Source organism: Zosterops lateralis, assembly GCF_965231275.1.
Source record: "Zosterops lateralis genome assembly, chromosome: 31".
Lineage (NCBI taxonomy): Eukaryota > Metazoa > Chordata > Aves > Passeriformes > Zosteropidae > Zosterops > Zosterops lateralis.
Genome location: NC_139791.1, coordinates 38,216 through 59,422, shown reverse-complemented (window position 1 = coordinate 59,422; position 21,207 = coordinate 38,216). Strand labels below are relative to the sequence as shown.

The window sequence follows — 21,207 nt, the reverse complement described above, 5'->3', positions numbered from 1 at the left end:
CCAGGCCCAGCGACCCCCGGGACCCCCCATGACCCAGGAGGGACCCCAGGGGAGGGTCTCTGGCCCCCCCAGGGCGGGGGGGGCGCCGCTCACCCCATTAAACCCCTCCTCCGGCTCCATCCTCCTGGCGGGGGGGCTCGTCCTGCAGGAGTTTGGGGGGGGGGTCTCAGGATTTTTTTGGGGGGTCTCAGGGGTTGGGGGGGGGGGTTTCTCCGCCCCCCGCCCCCGCGGTTTGGGGGAGGGGTCGCGGTTTTGGGGAGGGGGCGGCACAAAGGGCCCCATTGAGAGCGGGGCGGGGGCTCGGGGGGGGGGGGAAACAGGGCGGACCCCCCCAAAAATCCCCTTTGGGCGGGGGCCTGACGCGGGAACTCGGGGCGGGGGGCGAAGGGGAACTCGGGGGGCGCTCTGGGGGGTCCGGGGGGGGTTTGGGGCTGACCCGGCGCCCCCCGCCCATCCCCCCCCCACCCCGTACCTGTTTCCGCGGCGGAGAAACGATGCAGGAAATGGGGGGGGAGGGGAGGGAGGAGTCCAGGGGGGAGGGGGCGGGCTCGGGGGGCGGTGGGTGGGGGTGTTTGGGGTGTTTGGGGGCGAGGGGAGGGCGGAAAAAGGGAAAAAGGCGTTTCCCGGACGGGCGGACACAAAGCGCGGCCCCGGCGGCTCCTGCAGGAAGTGGGGGGGGGGCACGCCCTGGGCAGGCGGGACAGGCGGGGGGGACACGGGGACCCCCTGGGGACACACGGGACCCCCCCAGGGAACCCCCCAGTGACACACGGACCCCCCCCCAGGGAACCCCCCGGTGACACAGGGACCCCCTGGGGACACACCGACCCCCCGCCCGGGACAGGCGGGACAGGCGGGGGGGACACGGGGACACCCCAGGGACACACGGACCCCCCCCGGGAACCCCCCGGGACACGGGGACACCCTGGGGACACACCGAAGCCCCCCGGTGACACACAGACCCACGGGGTGTGACCCCCAGACCCGCCCCAAAGGTGCCCTGACCCCAATGACAGAAACAGCCACGAGTCCGAGACTCCTGAGACCACCGGGAAACCCCCAGACTCAAATCTTGACACCTCAAACCCCTGAGACCCCCAGACTCAAACCCTGAGACCCCCAAACCCGAACTGTGATATCTCAGTACTGAGACCCCCCCCAACCCTGAGACCCCAAGACCCCTGAGACCCCCAAATCCAAACTGTGACATCCCAGTACTAAGACCCCCAGACTCCTGAGACCCCAGGACCCCTAAGACTCCCACACCATGACATCCCAGTACTGAGACCCCCAAACCTCTGAGACCCCCAGACTCAAACCTTGAAACCCCAAACCCAAATCGTGACATCCTGGTACTGAGACCCCCAGACCCCTGAGACTCCCCAAACCCAAACCCTGATGCCCAGGACCCCTGAGACCCCCAACCCAAACTGTGACAATCCCAATACTGAGACTCCAGACTCCTGAGACCCCCAAACCCTGAGGCCCAGGACCCCTGAAACCCCCAAACTCAAACTATGACAATCCCAATACTGAGACTCCAGACCCCTGAGACCCCCAAACCCTGAGGCCCAGGACCCCTGAAACCCCCCAACCCAAACCGTGACACCCCAGTACTGAGACCCCCAGACTCAAATCCCAACACGCCAGCACTGAGACCCCAATTCCCCAAGCCCCCTGCCCCCCTAATCCCCCCCCCCCCCGAGGTGCCGGGGGCCTTTGGGGCGGGCCCCCCTCCTTTCCCTCCCCCCGGGGCACTGGGGCAAATCTCCTGCCGGGCCTGGCCGGAGGCAGCTGATGGCGGCTGCTCCCCAAAGCCGGGGGGCTGCCCCAAAACAGGGGGTCCCGAGCCCCCTGCTCATCCTCAGCTTCCTCCTCCTCCTCACAGGTATCACTAGGGGAGGGCTGGGTACCGGGGTTTGGGTCTGGGGGTTTCAGGGGTCTCAGGGTTTGAGTGTGGATCTGGGGTGTCAGGGTTTGGGTCTGGGGGCTCAGAGTCCTGAGGGTTTGGGCCGGGGGCTCCCAGGAGTTCCAGGGTCTGGGGGCTTGGGCCAGGAGGTCTCAGGGGTCCCGGGGCTCTCAGGGGGGGGGTCTGGGGTCTCAGGAGTTCTGGGGTCTCCAGGTTTGGGCCTGGGGGTTTCAGGGTTTCCAGGGTCTCATTTCTGGGGTTTCAGAGTTGGGGCCCGGGGGTCTCGGGGGTCCTGAGGGTCTCATTTCGGGGGTCTCGGGTTTTGGGGTAGAGCGTTTTGGGACTTCCGGGGTCTCAGGGTTTGGGGATCTCGGGGGTCCCACCTGTGCCCACCCCTCACAGCTCTAACTGGGGGTCCCCGGTCCCCGTTACCCCGGGGACCACTGAACGCTGCAGGGGGTCCCGGGGACCCCAAAACCATCGGGTTCTTCCCCCCAGCCACCTGTGCCAGCGTGTCCCCCGGGACCCCCCCCCTCCCCGAGCTTCCTGTCCCCAGCGAGAACCGAAACCGGGTGGGGCAGGGCCGGGGGGAGCCCCCAGGGCCACCTGCAGGGCCCCGTGTGAGACCCCCACCCACGGGGGGACTGCAGTGACCCCCTGAGACCCCCACCCACAGGGGGACTGCAGTGACCCCCTGAGACCCCCACCCACGGGGGGCTGCAGTGACCCCCTGAGACCCCCACCCATGGGGGGCTGCAGGGATCCCGTGGTGGGACCGGGGCACTGTGACCCCCTGATGTCACCCATGGGGTCCCTGTGTGAGACCCTCACCCACTGGGGGCTGCAGGGATCCCGTGCTGGGACCGGGGCACTGTGACCCCCTGGTGTCACCTGCAGGGCCCCTGTGTGAGACCCCCACCCACGGGGGGACTGCAGTGACCCCCTGAGACCCCCACCCACGGGGGGACTGCAGTGACCCCCTGTGTGAGACCCCCACCCACGGGGGGACTGCAGTGACCCCCTGTGTGAGACCCCCACCCACAGGGGGCTGCAGTGACCCCCTGAGACCCCCACCCACGGGGGGACTGCAGTGACCCCCTGTGTGAGACCCCCACCCATGGGGGGGGCTGCAGTGACCCCTTGTGTGAGACCCCCACCCATGAGGGGACTGCAGGGATCCCGTGGTGGGACCAGGGCACTGTAACCCATGTGTCACCCATGGGGTCCCTGTGTGAGACCCCCACCCACAGGGGGCTGCAGGGGTCCTACAGTGGGACCAGGACACTGTGACCCCCTGGTGTCACCTGCAGGGCCCCTGTGTCAGACCCCCACCCACGGGGGTCCCGGCAGTCCACACTGAGCCCCCAGAAGGGTCACTGCCCCTCGATGAGCCCCTCTGTCCCCACAGGTTCCAGGTGCCAGAGCCCCCCGTACCGGACCTCCACGTTCCCCCCGGCTCCCCCCCCACGTGCAGACCCCCCGCGACCCCTGGCTCTGAGGACGGACCCCTCCTCCAGCCACCCCTGCAACACCTCAGCGGAGCTGCACGTGTGGCCCGGACCCACCTCTCACTCCGGGCCCCTCGGGGCCCCCCTGACCATCGAGTGCCGCTTCGAGGTCGAGCCCGAGCTGGAGGCCGAGGCCAAGGTCACCTGGCTCCAGGTGTGTCCCCGGCGCTACCGCGGCGACACCTGGAGCTGCACGTGGCCCCAGGAGGTGCCGGCCGAGGGCTGGGGTCGCCAGGTGGGTGAGAACGGGTCCCTGAGCTTCCAGCACCTGCAGCACAACCACAGCGGGCTCTACTTCTGCCGGGTGGAGGTCTGCAACCGCGTCGCGCAGTCCTGCGGGACTTTCGTGATGGTGGACGGTGAGTGGGGGTCTCTCGGGGGGATTCGGGGAGGTTTCGGGGCTCTGGCTGACCCATTTGGTCCGGCAGAGCCCATGCCAGTGCCATTCCTGAACCTGAGGGACACCACCAAGAACAGGATCCTGACGGCGCAGGGCGTGCTGCTGCTGCTCTGCTCCGCGGGGCCGGGGCTGCTGCTGCTCTTCAGGGTGAGGAGGGGGCGAGGAGGGGGACCCCACCCTCAATTCTGGTCCTGGTGTCCCCTGATGTTTCCGTCCTGATAACCCTAATTCCTCCTGGTAGCCATAAATCCCCTTTGGGTACCCCTAAATACCCCCTGCCACCCTTAATTCCCCCCTGGAGACCCTCAGTTACCCCTCTGGCATCCCCAATTCCCCCCCAGAGACCCCTAATTCCCCCTCAAAGGCCCCAAATTCCCTCTCAGAGACCCCCAATTCCCCCCTGGAGACCCCCAGTTCACCTTCTAATACCCCCAGTTTCCCTTCTGACACCCTCAATCCTCCTTGATTCCTCCCCAATTCCCCCTCCGGCACCCCAAATCCCCTTTGATTCCTCCCCAATCCCCCCAAATGTCCCTCAAACCCCCTAAACCCCTTTTTTCTGCCCCCCCAGAAGCGCTGGGCCAACGAGCAGCTCCTCCAGCCCAAGAAAATCTCCCTCGAGGAGGAAAATCTTTATGAGGTGACCTGGGAGGGGGACACTCCGAGCCCCCCAAAGAAGGGGCTGGGGGATCCATCGCCCCAAACCAAACCCCTCACCCCAATTACCTCTCGGCAGGGGCTGAACCTGGACGAGTGCTCCATGTACGAGGACATTTCCCGGGGGGTGCAGCCCACCTACCAGGACGTGGGGACCCTCCCCGCCGCCGAGAGCCTCCTGGAGAAGCCTTAGAGGACCCCTCGAACACGGGCGGGACCCCTCCCCAAACCCCGCGTGCCCCCCACCCCACAAAGGCTTTGCTTCGGTAACTCAAGGCTGCGCTGACCCCTCCCCAAAATAAAACTAATAAAACTGGTGAGAGTCTGGGGGGTACTGGGGGACCCTCCCCTCGCCTGGAGCTGATAAACCGCTAATAAATCGTTAATGAATCTTTAATGAGTTGTGGACAAATATTGAAAATGAGATCTCAATTTTCCCCTGTTATCTCAAATTTCCCCCCCATTTTCCTCACAACTTCCCCCCATTTTATCCCACTATCCCCAGTTTCCCCCCATTTTACCCCATTATCCAAAATTTCACATATTTTGTCATATTTTGCCATTTCTCCCAGTCTCTTCCCATTATCCCCAAATCCCTCCGTTCTACCCCATTACCCCCATTTTCTTTCTCCATAATTTCTATTTTCTGTCGATTTTTCTCACAATTTTCCCTCGTTATTCCTAATTTTAGGCCAATATGTCCCATTTTCCCCCACTAAGCCTCTATTTCCCCCATTTCCGCTTACTATCCCTATTTTCCCCCATTATGTTCCAGTCTATTCTCCTCCCATTTTACCCCACTATCGCCATTTCCCCTCAATTCTCCCCCAATGCTCCAAATTTCCCTCACTGCACACCATTTCTCCCCTTTTGCCACCATTTTACTGTGTAATTTGCCCTGTTTTCCCCGACTTTTCCTCATTTTCACCCGTCATTCCCAAATTCCCCGACTCTTCCCTGCGGCCCCCTCACGGAGGCCCCGCCCCTCCCTCGCAGCTGCCTTTTCCCGCCCTTGCGCCCTCGGCCAATCAGAGCCCGAGCGCCGGGGCCCCGCGGGCCAATCGGAGCGAAGCGCGGGAAAATTCGAGCGGCCCCCTTGTGCCCAACGGCCGCGGCGCGAGCCGGTGCTGGCCCCGCCCCGCGGCGCGTGAGGGGACACAGCCCCGGGGCAGGTGCGGGAAAAAAATGGGGAAAACCCGGGGAAAATGGGGGAAATTGGGAGTCCTGGGGCGTCCTAAGGGTGAATGTGGGTCCTAGAAAGGAATAGGGGGCTCTGGCGGGAGATCTGAGGGGAAAGTGGGGCCTGAGGGCCCTTCAGGGGAGCCTGGGGGTATTGGGGAGTATCTGAGGGGGAAATGGCGGGGGTCCTGAGGGGAACGGGGGATCCTGGGGGTACCCAGGGGACCCCAGGGGGGAATGGGGGGCTCTAAGGGGGAAACTGAGGTGGAATTGGGGGACGCTGGTGGGGTGAATGAGGAAATCCTGAGTGCCAAGAGGTTCCACGGGGGAATGGGGATCCCGGGGGGCACCTGAAGGGAAAAATTCATTAAAAGTCCTCCCTTTTTCCAGGTTTTTCCCAGCTGCCGCCACCACCACCATGAGCCACCACCGTGGGGCCCTGGGGGCCCCCCTGCAGCGACACCAGCGCCCCCTCCCCATTCCCGCCCGCTCCAAACCCAAACGCCTCCGGACCAAGCGGGAACGCAACTCGGCCAAGTTCGGCCCAAAGGTGCCCTTGGGGGGCTCCCGGCAGGCTCCGGCCGCCCCCCCCCGCAGGCTGCAGCCTCCCCCGTGGAGGGGTCTCCTGTTGGGGAGCCCCCTGTGCGCCCCCAAACCTGTGGTGATCACCCAGCGCCGGCTGTGCCACCGCGGCCTCTTCAACCACGAGGTCAAATCTCTGGACGTGCGGCGCCTGCTGACCCCCGGCCCCGGCGGGGACGAGCTCCCTCCAGCCCCCCAAATTGAGGAGGGGGACGCCGGGGGGGTCCCGGCCGAGGGGCTGATGGATCTGGTGGCCAGCCTGGCCTCGCTGGTGGAGAGTTTGGGGGCGTTTGTGGGGCGGGCGCTGGTCAGCGAGCGGCACCGGAGCCTCACGGCCGCGCTCAGGAGGCACCGGCGGGACCCCCTGGACCCGGGGGTCTTCCTGGCCCACCGGGCCCCTGCCCGGCCCCCAGGTACTGCCCCTGCCCCACGGGGAGGAGGGGACACCGGAGACCCCCACCCCAAACCAAGCGTTGTCTCCAGCAGGTCAGAGATCCCCCCGGCAAGAGGCAAAGTCAGGACCCCCAGGACGAGCGGCCAATTTGGGGGGGTGGGAGGTGGAGGACCCCCCTGCCGGGACCCCCAGCCCGCTTCGTGCTGTCCATACAGTGAGTGCTGCAAAAAGTTCCCTAAAAGGACTTCAAAACTGTCCCCCAAATAATCCAAAAGTGCCCTAAAGTACCCCAAAAATTACCCTAAATTGCTCCCCCCCCTCTCCTTGCAGCCGCCGCCGCCCCCCTGCCCCCCCAGCCCCATTTTTGGAGCCCCCAGAGAGCGAGAGGTGAGTCTGGAATTGGGGAGGGGGGGTCCCCCCTGTTTTTGGGGGGTTTATGGAGCCTTCCTCTCGCCCTCAGAACCCTTTTTCATGGAGCTCAGCCGAGGAGGAGGAGGAGGAGGCTCCCGGGGGGCTCACCCAGGCCTGGGGTGGTCCCGGGGGGCTCCTGCCACCAGCGCCCCCCTTTTGGGGGTCCCCAGAGGAGGAGGAGGAGGGTGGGGGTGAAGGCTGGGCCCCCCTCGTCCCCCCGGCCTTCAGCCCAGACCCTCCTCCCTGGGGAGCCCCCAGACCCAGAGACACCCGCGGGCCCCCCCGTGCCCCCAGGCGCCCCCGGACCCCCCAAATCTGGAGAACCGAGACCTCCTGGCCCCCCCCGGCTCCCTCCAGGTCCCCCTGGAAGGCTCCGAGACCCGCCTGGGACCCTGCGGACCCCCCCCGAACGCCCCCCAGACTCCTCTGGGAGCTCCCAGACCCCACCCGAGCTCCCCCGACCCCCCCCAGACCCTCCCGGCTTCCCCAGATCTGGAGCCCGGAGCCCCGCAAGGCCCCCCCGGAGCCCCTCAGACCCCTCTGGGATCCCCCGAACCCCTCCGGACCCCCGTGGGACCCCAGACCACAGAGCCCAGAACCGCCCAGGGCTGCCCTGGACCACCCCAGACGCCCCCGGAGTCCCCAATTCTGGAACTCGGAGCCCCCCAGGGTCCTGCTGGACGCCCCGAGACCCCCGTGGGACCCCCCAGACGCCCCCAGACCCCTCTGGGATTCCCCAGAGCCCCCTCGGGCGCCCCCAGACCCCCCCAGATTCCCCCGGGCCGCGCAGCTCTGGAGCTCGGAGCCCCCCTGGGAGCCCCCGAGACCACCCAGGGACCCCCGAGCCTGGAGCCCGGAGCCCCCCGGAGCCCCCCAGAACGCGGACCCGCCGCGGTGCTGCTGCCACCGGCTCTGTCGCGACACAGCCCAGCGCGACCCGCCCTGTCGCCACGACACCCGATATGGCCCCGCATGTCGTGACAGTTTCCATCTCCCCCAGCCCCGCCCCGCCCCGCTCTGTCGCGACAGGCCGCGCCGCGACCCCCGCCCCTGCTGCCCCCCGCCCCCAAAGCGGCGCCCCCCGGAGTGGGGAGGGGTCGCGGCCTGGGGGCGGCCCCGGGCGGGCTGCAGGTGCCCCTGCACGGGGCTGTGCTGGGGGGCGCTCTGACACGGGGAGGGGGCTGCCCTGGGGGACCACCCCTCAATAAAGGCTGTTGATTCAACCTGCGGGGTCGTGCTGTTCTTTCAGCTCCCCCTGAGACCCCCAGAGACCCCAAATTCCCTGGAGACCCCCCCAGTAACCCTTCAATAACCCCCAATCCCTCCAAGAGCCCCCAGCTCCCCCAAAGCCCCACCACTGCAAGTTCCCTGGGCCCTCACTTTGGATACACCCTGTGAAAAATGAGCTCCACTGCTCTCTCTCAAAAATTTATAAATTAAAAAAAAAATTAAAATAGACAATTAAGAGACAAAACAAGCAAAAGTTTCTCAGCCGAGGGTGCCTGGTGTAAAGTCAGTCAGCAGCACGTCTTGCACTCCCTCAGACCTTTACTTTTAAAAATGCTGTTATAAAAATGCATGATTTAAATATTTCATCCCCGGGGTGTTACCTGCACTGTGTGTCTGTCCTTACCGGAATGAGAACGGGGTCCCGCCTCCTCGGGCTGTGAAGGGGCAGCGTTTCCCCAGACTGGGATATTTTTTGTGGACGGCAGGGACAAGGAACTCTGCAGAGCTGAGATGTTCTAGAAACACGGGGGTTTATTATTACAAGGGGGGTGGGTAAAGCTTTCAGCCAGCAGCCTGGGCTGGAGCAAAGCCCTAAAGAGAGAATGGGGAGAGAGAGAAATGGAAAAGAGCTCAGGGGTAAAAACGGAGTAGGAAAAGCGTGGGGAGAAAACAGGAGCAAGAGAGAAGGGAAGAGAGGGGTGAAACAAGAGAGAGCAAGCAAAGAGGAGAGCAGGGGGAAAAAGGGGAGAGCAAGCGAAGAGAGCGATTACCTTGTTACAATACATTCCATCTCTTTTTGTGTTGAATATTCTAATTTACCCGTGCAAGATACAAAACTCACAAACTTTGCATGCAGCCTGTAAGAACTACTAAGTTACTACGTTATTTTCTATTCTAAACTCTATAGACCACTTTTCTTATCTTTTTTTTCCCTGATGCCTTCGGCAGGATGGAAAGGCAACATTCCTGAGTCCTTTTGTTTTCCTGTCTTTTAACCCATCTTCAGCTCATCACCGTTTTCCTGCCTGGCCATTTTTACATCTCAAAGCCGGCTTTCGTTCCTATTTCACTCACAGGTTTGACATCTGCAGCATTTCTTACCACACAGTTGTATCCATATGTTTTTCCAGTCTCATCTTTCCCAACACCAGACAGAAGCTGCGGAGGGAAGGGAGCAGTGCCCGGGGAACAGGAGCAGCTGTTGTTGCTCCATTTCTGGAGAAACTCTCAGCACCCACTGCTGGTTTTTGTATTTTAGGTGTTCCATTTTCCAGGCGTCCCTGCCCAGGCTGAAGGCACAGTTCTGGAGTTCACGCTGCAGTCAGGACAGGGATGATGCTGTTTCACAGTCTCTCAGCAGATTTTTTTCCTTTATTCCTTTGCAGGTGCTGCCACTGCCAAGGAAAAGAGGGAGCAGGTGAGTTGGAGTTTAGGACAGGTGTCAAGTGTCCAGGCGCTGCCCCTTGGCATAGGAAATGTGAAAAACACGGTTCACTTCTGTTAAAATTTTACAAGTTTAATAAAAAATATGACAATAAGAGACATAATAAAGCAAAAAGTTACAGACATCTGGGCACCTGGCATTCCACAGCAAGACACAGCAGCTAACAAAAGATCTTTCCTTTAAATACCATAGGTTATTACACATTTATAAATTTCAAACATGACTTGAACATTGTTTCTGTTTAACTTTTCTCCCCCACCGTTCTTTCTTGCAAATAAATCTTCCCAGGAGCACACCAGGCTGGCAGCAAACTGCCCAGAGGGAACCCAGCCCTCAACCCTTCAAGCCCTCCCAGCAGCTCTGCCAGCACCACGTGAAACCAACACTAAACAAGTTCACCGCATGAAACCAACACTAAACAAGTTCACCGCATGAAATCAACACTAAACAAACCACTCTGGGACACCCAACAGCAGCTGCTGCTAAAGCTCCATTGGGAATTCTCCTTCGGGTTGAGCCTAAACCGCCTCAGCCCCCAGGGACTGCAAAGACAAACCCAAATGAACAAGTCCCTGCCCTGCTAAGCAAAGGAGAACAAAGAGAGAGGACAGCCCTGAGGCAAACAGCTCCGGGAACTCCTCCTGCAGGTTGTCACTGCCTTTCCTGTAGGAATGAAAACTAAGGAGAAATTCAATCTAAAACTTACAGAGTCGTTGATTGCTGCAGCCTCAAAAACAGCATAAAGAGAAACCAAGAGGTAACAAGGGGACAAACACCAAACGAGCCTCACAAACAGGGACTCACAGAAACTCCCCCGACTCCATCTGCTGCTTCTCTCTCTGCCAGGGACCAACAAGTCTCATTTCAGTTCTTGTCCAACCCTTGCCAGGGACCTCGAGAGAAGAAAAGGTGTAATTAATACTGTCCATTAAGGCAACAGGCTTTGGGTTCAGCCTCCTGGAAACAGAAGCAGACACTCCTCACCCTGCTGGAGCTGATGGGTCCATTCTCTGCTCTGCTCTCACAAACCCTTCAGCCAAACCCAGCACTGCTGCAGATCTGCAATAAAAAAAGCAGTTTATCCACAGGGGATAAATCCAGACACACATTTCCCATCAAATAACCAGAGCAGTTCACCCACAGGGAGCTGTCCAAAGACACATTTCCCATGGAATACCCAGAGGAACCCAAGTGTTTATTTTACATCCTCACAATCGTGCCTAAATCCCCATGTACACAAAACAACCATGTTCCCACAGGGTGGCAAGAGAATCTGGAACAGACTTTATTCCTCAGACGACAATTAATCCAATAAACCTCTGTGCACTTGCATTACTTGGCGTGGGGGTCAATACACCTTCTGCAAATGCTGAGCTACAGAGCATAGACAAAAAATCCAACCTTGCTCCATAAATAAAACCAAACAGAAAGAATAACCACAGGAAAATTCCCTATACTAGGAAGCTCTGGTGTGCCTTTGAACACATCTCCTGAGAAATCAAAAAGCCATTTACAATAGGAAACACTCCTGAGCTCTCACAAACTCCACAGCAACTTTGACAGTTGTTTTATTACCGCAACCACTTCATAAATTAGCCAAGAACACAAACCTCAATAGGTTGTTTCTTCCTGCCATGTTCCTTCCAAATTAGAGGGTAATTAATACATTCAGTATCAAACCCCAGCAAGACCCAGACACCACAAGATATTAAAGAGCAAAAAAAAAAAAAAAAAGGAGGAAAATTTCTGTACCTCCCCCAAACAACACATCCCCTCCTCAGCTGCAAAAACACCAAGGCTCAGCATTACTAGATTTACAGAAGAATTTCTCAGGAAGGTATTCCAGGATGGAGTAAAATACCTGAGCCATGGAGGGAAAACTGACAAAGAACACACAAAAAACCCCTCCTATGTCAACACCAAAAAATGCCAAAAACAAGCTAAATTAAAACAACGTTGGCCTCATAACCTCTCACAAGAGGAAGTTTTGGGATTCTGAGGCAAACCCCAACCGCTGTGCAGAACAACAGCCAGTCAGCCTCAGCTATTACCACCCACCACATAATAAACACCTAAATATAATCCTACACACAACAGCTTATAGCAAAATAAGTGAACACGCTCTTACCGCAGTAAAACAACCCGGAGACACCGCACAGCCCGACCGGAGAGCTCCACACCGAGCCACTGACCCAACAGCCCCTTCCGGGACTCTTTTGAAACCCCCGCCCGGCCCGCGATTGGCAGGCTCATTGAGGCACGGGCAGCGCTGATTGGACAGCGGGCCCGGAGAACCGCCCCGGCCCGGCCCGGTTCGCGATTGGCGGGCTCATTGAGGCACCGGCAGCGCTGATTGGACAGCGGGCCCGGAGAACCGCCCCGGCCCGGCCCGGTTCGCGATTGGCAGGCTCATTGAGGCACGGGCAGCGCTGATTGGACAGCGGGCCCGGAGAACCGCCCCGGCCCGGCCCGGTTCGCGATTGGCGGGCTCATTGAGGCACCGGCAGCGCTGATTGGACAACGAGCCCCGAGAACCGCCCCGGCCCCGCCCCGGTTCGCGATTGGCGGGCTCATTGAGGCACCGGCAGCGCTGATTGGACAGCGGGTCCCGGCCCCGCCCCGGTTCGCGCTGAGGGCTCGGGGCTCCGTCCCTCCCTCAGAACCGACCCCGGTTCCCTCCTGTGCTGATCTCCCGGCCCTGAGCACCGGCCCCGGTTCTCCTCGTCCCGATTCCCGATTCTCCCCGGCCCCGATCCCCCCGGTCCCGATTCCCCGGCCCCGGTTCTCCCCGGCCCACTGCAAGGTGAGAGCTGTCACCGGATGGTGAGGGGGACAGAGCAGCCGCAGGTGTGAGGTGTAATGGATAATGAGGGGACAGAGCAGCCCCAGGTGGAGCTGTAATGGATAATGAGGGGGCGGTTCCAGCCGGGGACGGTTTAAGAGGGGAGCCTCAGCTCGGTTTAGCATTGAGCTGCGGGGAGTGCGGAGTTTATTCTGAGCTCTGGGGTATTAGGATGTGGTTTATGGAGGAGAGACTGTGGGAGCACCTGGATTTGGAACATCTTCGGGTGATGATGAAGGATAAACCTTGATACCGAGCAGCAGCAAAAGGTAAGTCAGTGTGGTTTTATTAAAAGGACTTTTTTTTCCTTTTCAGCTTCATCTTAATAAACCCTTCTCGGTGCTCCCAGAAGAAAAAGAATTTATGGAGACAAAAGGAGCTGAAATTGCAAAAAAAAAAAATCTTCTTCTGTTGTTGTCTGTGTTTAAACTGGAGGAAAATTCTTTTTACCTGGATTTTTAATGAGTTGTGGTATGTCTATGTGTTTTTTGTTTAGTATTCTGTTCTTTATTCAGCTTTGTGTTCTTTGGTGGTACGTAGTGTTTTGTTTGATTTTTTTTTTTTTTTGGCGTTATTTATTATGTGTAATTTGGTTTTTGTGTGAAGACGATGTCATGATAGAATTTTTGTGTTTGAGGTAGATTTAATTTAGGTAGCTTTTTTTTTTTGGGAGACTTTTGATGTGTATTATCGGGGTTTTGTGTATTACATGTAGGGATTCAAATTGGATAGGGCTTGTTTTTTCTTTTTAGTGGTTTTAAGGTGGTTTCTGATGTTCTATTTGTAGCTTTATTTAGTTAGTAGATGCCCTATGATGAGGGATGTGGTGTATTTATTTCACGTTAGGTTCCATAATTTGCATGTTGGCCGGAGTATTTTTGAACTGAATTTCATGGTTGAATTATTTTTAGGGGGATATTGTGTTTTTCTAAGGTTTACAGTGGTGTAATTGGCTGTGGTGTGAGGTATAGGGGAGGGATTTTTATTTAGTGGTGGCTTTTATCATGGCAAGTGTGTATTGTTTGTTTTAGTGGGTTTGCGACAGTGTGATGTACTTAACTTTATATAATTTCTTAAAATTTGTAATTAGATTATTGTTTATGGTATTACAGGGGATGGTTTATTTAGCATGCCTGACTACAGTTCTATGTTTTATAGTTTTGGAAAATTTGGGAGATATTGTTTTTACTCAAATGGATCTTTTGGTTTTCTGTGTATTTATAGGTGGTCTGTTTGTTTTGATGGTTCTGAGATATTATGAGTTCATTGAATTAGAAATAATTGGTTTTGGTGCTGTTAATTTTTGATGCGTTACGTTAATGAGTTTATATAATTCAAAAGACGTGGGTTTTCTGCTTCTTATTTGTTAGAGGCAGGTCTTTAAGTTGGGGAGTCCTGGGTGTATATTTTGGGGATTTTTTTGAGGAGAATGGAGAGGGGGCTATTTTTATTATATTTGGAAGTTGGACTACAAGTAATAAGAGTTGGCTTTTTTTTTTTGCTGGACTTTTGTTTGTGTTTTGTTTTGTAAAATTGATATATTTGTGTGGTCAGGGCAGTGGTGTTTCTGGTGCAGCTCTGAGCATCCCTTATTGTTTGTGTGTTTCAGGTGGTCACTTGTCTCACACTGAGATCCTCTCACCCAACAGCCCTGCTGAGATCATCCGTGGATGTTTGGTTTTCTTTACGGCACCTGAATGAGAGACAGCAGGAGTTTCCCTGAGGCAGAGACAGCCTTCCTTGGCCCCTGATGTGGATTCTCATCCCTGGACATCCCAGAGATAAGTGGAGGGCTAAAAGCCACAGAGGGGATGAAAGTGGGGTGTGGGTTGGGAGTCACCGGGAGGGATTTTTGGGTCAGGTTTGGAGATGGGGATGTCCAAGCTGTGACCCCTTTAGGGCACGTGAAGGGAAGGTCTCACAGTGCTGAGGTGTGCAGGGCAGAGCAGTCCCAGGGCACGTCGTGTCACTTGTCTGTTGTGCACTCAGTGTCTGTTGTGTGTTTTGTTTTGTGTGTCTTTTGCCTTAACCCTTCAAGGGGTCTTTTGGAAACCCCAGGCATCGTTCTTAACATCTCCCTGTTCCTTGGACAGGCACTGATATCATTGAACTTTGACTCAGGTGCTCAGACACACATCAGAATCCATCTCTCTTCACAACCATCCAGGCTGGTGCCTTTCCAGGTCTTGTTCTGAGCTGTATCCGCAGCTGTGCACTGCTGTGATCCATTCTGGCAGATTAGGTCTTCTAAAAGTGCACAGCTGAGTGGAGGATTCTGACCTTGGGATTCTCAGGCATCCATCCCTGCGTTTCTTGGGATCAGTGATCCCGTTGGCATCTTCTTCCTGCAGGGTTCTCTGAGCCTGGTCAGCTCCCCATGGGTCTTACCTCGGTCATCTCATTGCGAGTTCTCTCGGTCCTCAGGGTCATTCTTCTTGCCGAGATATTTCTGTCCCTGTTGTGTCCCCCCTTTTGTCCTGTCCTGTGTCACGGGGGTTGGTGTGTTTGTCCTGGAGCTGCTCTGCCTTGTTGCTCAGTCTGGGTGTGGGGGGAATGGGACAAGTCCTGGGGAGTTGAAATTTGTCATGTGGGGTGTAGTTGGACTGTAGAGGGTATTCCTGGATTGGCACAAAGTGTCTGGAGCTGTCGAGTTCTCCTGCAGCACTTTGACTTTTGTCCTGACTTTGTTTCAGGTGCAGATGGATTAAATCCCTGGCAGAGTGTCCCATCCTGTGTGAGGGGGCTCCCCAGGGAAGGTCAGTCACTGTTTGTGTTTGCAGGGGAGTGTAAATGGTGGCCATGTTACAGCACTGCTCTTTGTCTTTGTTTTTAGGAGGTAAGGCTGGATCTCTGCAGTCAAGGTGAAGTGGACGAGGTGAGCAGTGATGGGTGGACAGGAGCAGTTATTATTGCTGTAGTCTCCTTTCTGGTTCTACTCTAAGCATTCACTGGTCTGTTTTATTTTATTTTAGGTGGTCCCCTTGGCAGATGTGCTGGCCCAGGACGCCAGAGGAGGGTGGATGGTGCAACATTAAGGTTCACTTGTGCTGTGCTTCAGCCAGAGCAGGGAGGTTGCTGTTTCACAGTAACTCAGCATCATTTTTCCTTTTTTGTTTCTTTGCAGGTGCTGCTGCTGCCCCAGGTGTGCCAAGGAATAGAGGGAGGGGGTGAGTTGGCCCTTGGGCAGGTGCCCCACAGGTGAGTGCTGTGCTCAGTGTGTCCCTTTTCCTTTTACTGGGTTCACTCTGGGCAGCCTCTGGAGTGGGGGAAGATCTGAGGGGGAGCCGGGACAGGGGTGCAGAGGAGCCCCAGGGGTGACTCTTCTGGAGGGGAATAGTCACATTTTCTGTTCTGTGGTCCCAGGTAGTGTGAGGAGGTGCACAGCTGGAGGTTGGATATGGCAGCACTGAGAGAACGTCTCCAAATCCCCGGAGCCAACACGTTCATTTCTGTCGAGGATGGATTTTGTCCGCTCATATTCAAAAGTTAAGTTGTTGGGGCTGGTGGTTGGGAGAAGGGGAAAAACCTTTTCAGTCCCTGGAGGCAAATGAAAGTTACCTTAGGGGAGGAGAGGGCCCAGTGGGATGGAGCCCTCAGGAGTAAAAAGAGAGAGGGTGAAACAAAGTGTCTGGAGCTGTCGAGTTCTCCTGCAGCACTTTGACTTTTGTCCTGACTTTGTTTCAGGTGCAGATGGATTCAATCCATGGCAGAGTGCCCCATCCCGGGTGAGGGGGCTCCCCAGGGAAGGTCAGTCAGTGTTTGTGTTTGCAGGGGAGTGTAAATGGTGGCCATGTTACAGCCCTGCTCCTTGTCTTTATTTTTAGGAGGCCAAGCTGGGTCTCTGCAGTCAAGGTGAAATGGACGAGGTGAGCAGTGATGAGTGGACAGAAGCAGTTGCTCTTGCTGAAGTGTCACTTGCTGGTGCAACTCTAAGCATTCACTGTTATTTTTTTTTATTTTATTTTAGGTGGTCCCCTTGGCAGATGTGCTGGCCCAGGATACCAGAGGAGGGTAGATGGGTGCAACATTAAGGTTCACTTGTGCTGTGCTTCAGCCAGAGTGGGGAGGTTGCAGTTTCAGGAACTCAGCATGATTTTTCCTTTTTTGTTTCTTTGCAGGTGCTGCTGCTGCCCCAGGTGTGCCAAGGAATAGAGGGAGGGGGTGAGTTGGCACTTGGGCAGGTGGCCCAGAGGTGAGTGCTGTGCTCAGTGTGTCCCTTTTCCTTTTGCTGGGTTCACTCTGGGCAGCCTCTGGAGTGGGGGGAGATCTGAGGGGGAGCCGGGACAGCGGTGCAGAGGAGCCCTGGGGGTGACTCTTCTGGAGGGGACTAGTCACATTTTCTGTTCTGTGGTCCCAGGTAGTGTGAGGAGGTGCACAGCTGGAGTTTGGATATGGCAGCACTGAGAGAACGTTTCCAAATCCACGGAGCCAACACGTTCATTTCTGTCTAGGATGGATTTTGTCCACTCATATTCAAAAGTTGAGTTGTTGGGGTTGGTGGTTGGGTGAAGGGGAAAAACCTTTTCAGTCCCAGGAGGCAATTTAAAGTTACCTTAGAGAGGAGAGGGCCCAGTGGGATGGACCCCTCAGGAGTAAAAAGAGTGAGGATGACACAAAGTGTCTGGAGCTGTCGAGTTCTCCTGCAGCACTTTGACTCTTGTCCTGACTTTGTTTCAGGTGCAGATGGATTAAATCCATGGCAGAGTGGCCCCATCCCGGGTGAGGGGGCTCCCCTGAGAAGGTCAGTCAGTGTTTGTGTTTGCAGGGGAGTGTAAATGGTGGCCATGTTACAGCACTGCTCTTTGTCTTTGTTTTTAGGAGGCAAAGCTGGATATCAGCAGTCAAGGTGAAATGGACCAGGTGAGCAGTGATGGGTGGACAGAAGCAGTTACTATTGCTCCAGCCTCACTTGCTGGTGGAACTCTGAGCATCCAGTGCTGTGTGTTTTAGGTGTTCCACTCACACGATGCCGAGCTCCCCTCACCAGCCAGACAGTGGGAGCATTACAGGACTGTGTGGTGAAGCCTTGACCTTCTCCATTTGAAGGGGCCATCCAGGTGGGCTTTGGTAACAGCCGAGGAGTTGAGGTGTGTCAGGGAGGAGGAGGGAGGGGCTGCTCAAGTTTCAGCAGTGCCACATCACCTTGTCTGCTCTTAACCCAGGCACACCCCGCAGTGTTGGTGTCTGAGCAGAGCTGGAGCACAGGGCCCGAGGACCTGGGTGTGCTCAGGAGGTGGTGAGTAGCAGAATTGCTGGTTTTTGGCCAATGTGCTGCTGAGATCTCAGTCACGTTTGCTTTTCTTTATTGTAGCTGACTGAGAGACACCAGCCCAGAGGCAGCAGGAATTACCTCAGAGGAGAGGCGGCCTTTTTTTGAACCTGACGTGGATTGGCATCCCCAGATGTCCCTGAGATAAGTGGAGGGCTGGGAGCCACAGAGGGGATGAAAGTGGGGTGTGGGTTGGGAGGGATTTTTAAATCAGGTTTGGAGATGGGGATGTCCAAGATGTGACCCCTTGGGCTGTGTAAAGGGAAAAGTCTCATTTTTGATCCCAGTGCTGAGATGTGCAGGGCAGAGCAGTCCCAGGGCACGTCCTGTCACTTGTCTGTTGTGCCCTCTGTGTCTTTTGGGCCTCTCGTCTCTTTCATGTCTTTTTCCTTTGCCCTTCAAGGGGCCCATCAAAACCCCTGGCATCGATCTTACCATTTCTGATCTTTGCATTCCTCAGCCAGGTGCCTTTGACTCAGGTGCTCAGACACACATCAGAATCCATCTCTCTTCACAAGTGTCCAGGCTGATGCCTTTCCAGGTCTTGTTCTGAGCTGTATCCACAGCTGTGCACTGCTGTGATCCATTCAGGTGGATTAGGTCTTGTCAGAATGCAGGGATAGGTAGATGATTCTGACCGTAGGATTCTCAGGCATCCATCCCTGCGTTTCTTGGGATCAGTGATCCCGTTGGCATCTTCTTCCTGCAGGGTTCTCTGAGCCTGGTCAGCTCCCCATGAGTCTGACCTCGGTCATCTCATTGCGAGTTCTCTCGGTCCTCAGGGTCATTCTTCTTGCTGAGATATTTCTGTCCCTGTTGTGTCCCCCCTTTTGTCCTGTCCTGTGTCACGGGTGTTGGTGTGTTTGGCCTGGGCTGCTCTGCCTTGTTGCTCAGTCTGGGTGTGGGGGGAATGGGACAAGTCCTGGGGAGTTGAAATTTGTCATGTGGGGTGTAGTTGGGCTGTAGAGGGTATTCCTGGATTGACACCAAGTGTCTGGGATTGTCAAATTCTCTTTGGTAAAAATCAATGATAAGGACTGAAAACATGAGGGGCTGGAAGTTATACACACCAAAGACATGGTTTTCTTTTTTTTTTTTTTTTTTTTTTAATAGCTGTGAGACTTACATCTTGATTTTGAGACTCTCTTTTTTTGGCCAACTTTTTTGTTAAAAATCTTATTTTGAAGTGCCTCAACCAAGGAGATCCTGTTTGAAACTTTATCCCTGTTGTTTTTCCTCTTGCAGGTAGTTGGCAAAAAAGGATGGAGCCAGTAGGAAGCAAAGCCCCTGGAAGGCCTCATCTCAGTCCAGCTGTTGTTCTGTGTTCTTTAAAAGATTTTATATTATTTTTAATTTTTTAACTTTATTTTATATTATTTTTAGATTTTTATTTTAATTTTTATTTTTTTATTTTTGTGTTTTTATTTTTTGTGTTTTTAATTTTTAAAGACTTTTTTATCAATTTTATTTATTTATATTTTTTCATGTTTTTTTTGTTCCTTTTTAAAATACTATTTCTTACCCGGGGTATGTGCAAGTTTGGCCCGACAGGAGCGAAAAACCAGGCACAGACTGACAGTAAAGAACACTAAATTCATTTGTGCCACGCTTTAATATAAAAATAATAAAGGATAACATGAAAAAAGACCAAGCATTCTCTGTTTTCCAGGAGACTCCCATTCTCTGTGCACTGACCACCCTTCTGGTGGACTTCTTCACAGAAACCATTAACTTGTTTATCCTGTTTCTCCCTCTACATATTTTTTATGTTTTCTTTATTTTCTTTTTTCCCCCCATACTTCTTCTTACTCCAAGTATGTGGAAGTTTGGCTGTTGGCAAGAAAGAAGTTTAAAAATTACCTTCATGTCCATGGGATGTCTGGATATAATTGAGAGTGCAGTTAGTGAAAAACCTCTGTATTTTCTGCTGAATTAAAAAGCCTTAACAGAGAAAGGTGTAAAGACTGTGGTGCCCTTTTTTCCCTTTTTTTCTCCCCATGTACAGTATTACCAGGAGTAACTTGATGTTGAGGTGTTTTTCAGTGGTAGCAATAAAACTAAGTAAACATTTTATTTTCTAACTCTCTGAACCTCTGTGTTTATTAGCCAAGAAATTCAAAATTAAGCAAACAAAAAAAAATCCCAAAACAAAACCCCCCACAACCAACCCCCCCCAAAAGTGTCTTTATTATTTTAATAAAGATTAAATATTTACCCCTTAGAAAACCAGGGTCCTTCAATTCTAATTAAGTGTGGTTCTGAAGTCTTTGGTTAGTGAATTCATATAGTTTAAAATATCAAGATGTAAACACAAATTGAAAAAAAAATACAAAAAAATAAGAATATAAGTAACAAAAAGAGAACTATAAAATTTGAAAAATAATATCAATATATCCACTCTATATTATTACATGTTCCATATATTATAATATGTAAAATATACCTAATATAATGTACCTGATATCATAGATAAATTGTATTGATTAATAGAAATAACAAAATAGGAAATAGAAGAAATATTGAAGTGTAGCCTAAAATAAATGCTTTTTTGGATTTGGCTTGGTTGATGGGGGGGGTTGTCGTAGTTTTTGCGGTTGGGGGTCTTTTGGGGCCTTTATTTTCGGGGATGTTTGGAAGGGGAATTTTGGCCACGTTCTTTTCTGCCTCCGCTCCCTGCGGCAGCGCTGCCACCCTGTGGATACAGACCGGTACTTCAGCTCCCTCCGAGCCGATCTGTAAGGCAATGCTGCCATCCTGTGGATAAAAAGCGGTACTGCAGCTCCCCCTTCCTGGCACCGGGCTGTGAACTGTAAGGCAATGCTGCCATCCTGTGGATAAATTTCGGTACTGCAGCTCTCCCCCAGGCTGTGAACTGTAAGGCAATGCTGCCATCCTGTGGATAAAAAGCGATACTGCAGCTCTGCTCCGGGCCGCGCTGTGCGGCAGTGCTGCCACCCTGTGGATACAGACTGGTACTGCAGCTCTTCCCCGTGCCAGTCCCGAGAGCTGTGCAGCAGTGCTGCCATCGTGTGGATATAAAGCAGTACTGCAACTCTCGACCGTGCCTGTCCCCGAGGGCCCGTGGCAGCCCCGGGCGGTGAGCTCACGGGCAGTGTTGGTGCCCAAGCGCCGAAAGATCACGGCCAAAAAGAAGGAAAAAAAATGCAAGGACCCCGGGCGCGTGGCAGCCGGCTGCCTGCGCGCGACCTGGACCACGGAACCGCCCCGGAGCGATTTTCCGCGGCGTACGCAGGTGCGCGGACACGGGATGGGGGCTGAGCGGCGCCACGGCAGTGTTCGGGCAGGCGATGTGGTCAGGCGCCTGTGCGAGCAGCCGAGGGGGACATTTGGGGGGGTGCCACAACCAAGATGGCGGCGCGGC

At 55.0% G+C, this 21,207-nt stretch overlaps 2 protein-coding genes and 1 long non-coding RNA gene across 4 annotated transcripts in view; 2 read left to right on the top strand and 1 right to left on the bottom strand.

The window, feature by feature from the left end:
- Positions 1-504, bottom strand: part of ARHGEF1 (Rho guanine nucleotide exchange factor 1) — a gene marked incomplete at its 3' end in the record, with an annotated part of 17,623 nt that extends 17,119 nt beyond the window's left edge. Inside the window, exons 1-2 of the mRNA XM_083880773.1 lie at positions 473-504; positions 94-142 (exon numbers count right to left, since the gene is read on the bottom strand). Coding sequence (XP_083736899.1) covers positions 94-120 — 27 coding nt within the window. The 5' untranslated portion in view covers positions 121-142; positions 473-504. The remainder of the gene's footprint in view (positions 1-93; positions 143-472) is intronic.
- Positions 505-1,775: 1,271 nt separating this feature from the next.
- Positions 1,776-4,871, top strand: CD79A (CD79a molecule). The gene is made up of 5 exons (XM_083880674.1): positions 1,776-1,888; positions 3,318-3,776; positions 3,846-3,964; positions 4,389-4,457; positions 4,554-4,871. The coding sequence occupies exons 1-5, from the start codon at positions 1,798-1,800 to the stop codon at positions 4,665-4,667; spliced, it is 852 nt and encodes a 283-aa protein (XP_083736800.1). The 5' UTR covers positions 1,776-1,797; the 3' UTR covers positions 4,668-4,871.
- A 12,625-nt stretch (positions 4,872-17,496) lies between these two features.
- Positions 17,497-18,000, top strand: LOC310920820. Of its 2 annotated transcripts, none has more exons than XR_014592042.1 (3): positions 17,497-17,643; positions 17,719-17,792; positions 17,868-18,000. It is a non-coding gene; the product is annotated as an uncharacterized lncRNA (long non-coding RNA). The 2 variants fall into 2 exon arrangements; XR_014592043.1 differs by having other exon boundaries at positions 17,505-17,613.
- Positions 18,001-21,207: the final 3,207 nt, after the last annotated feature.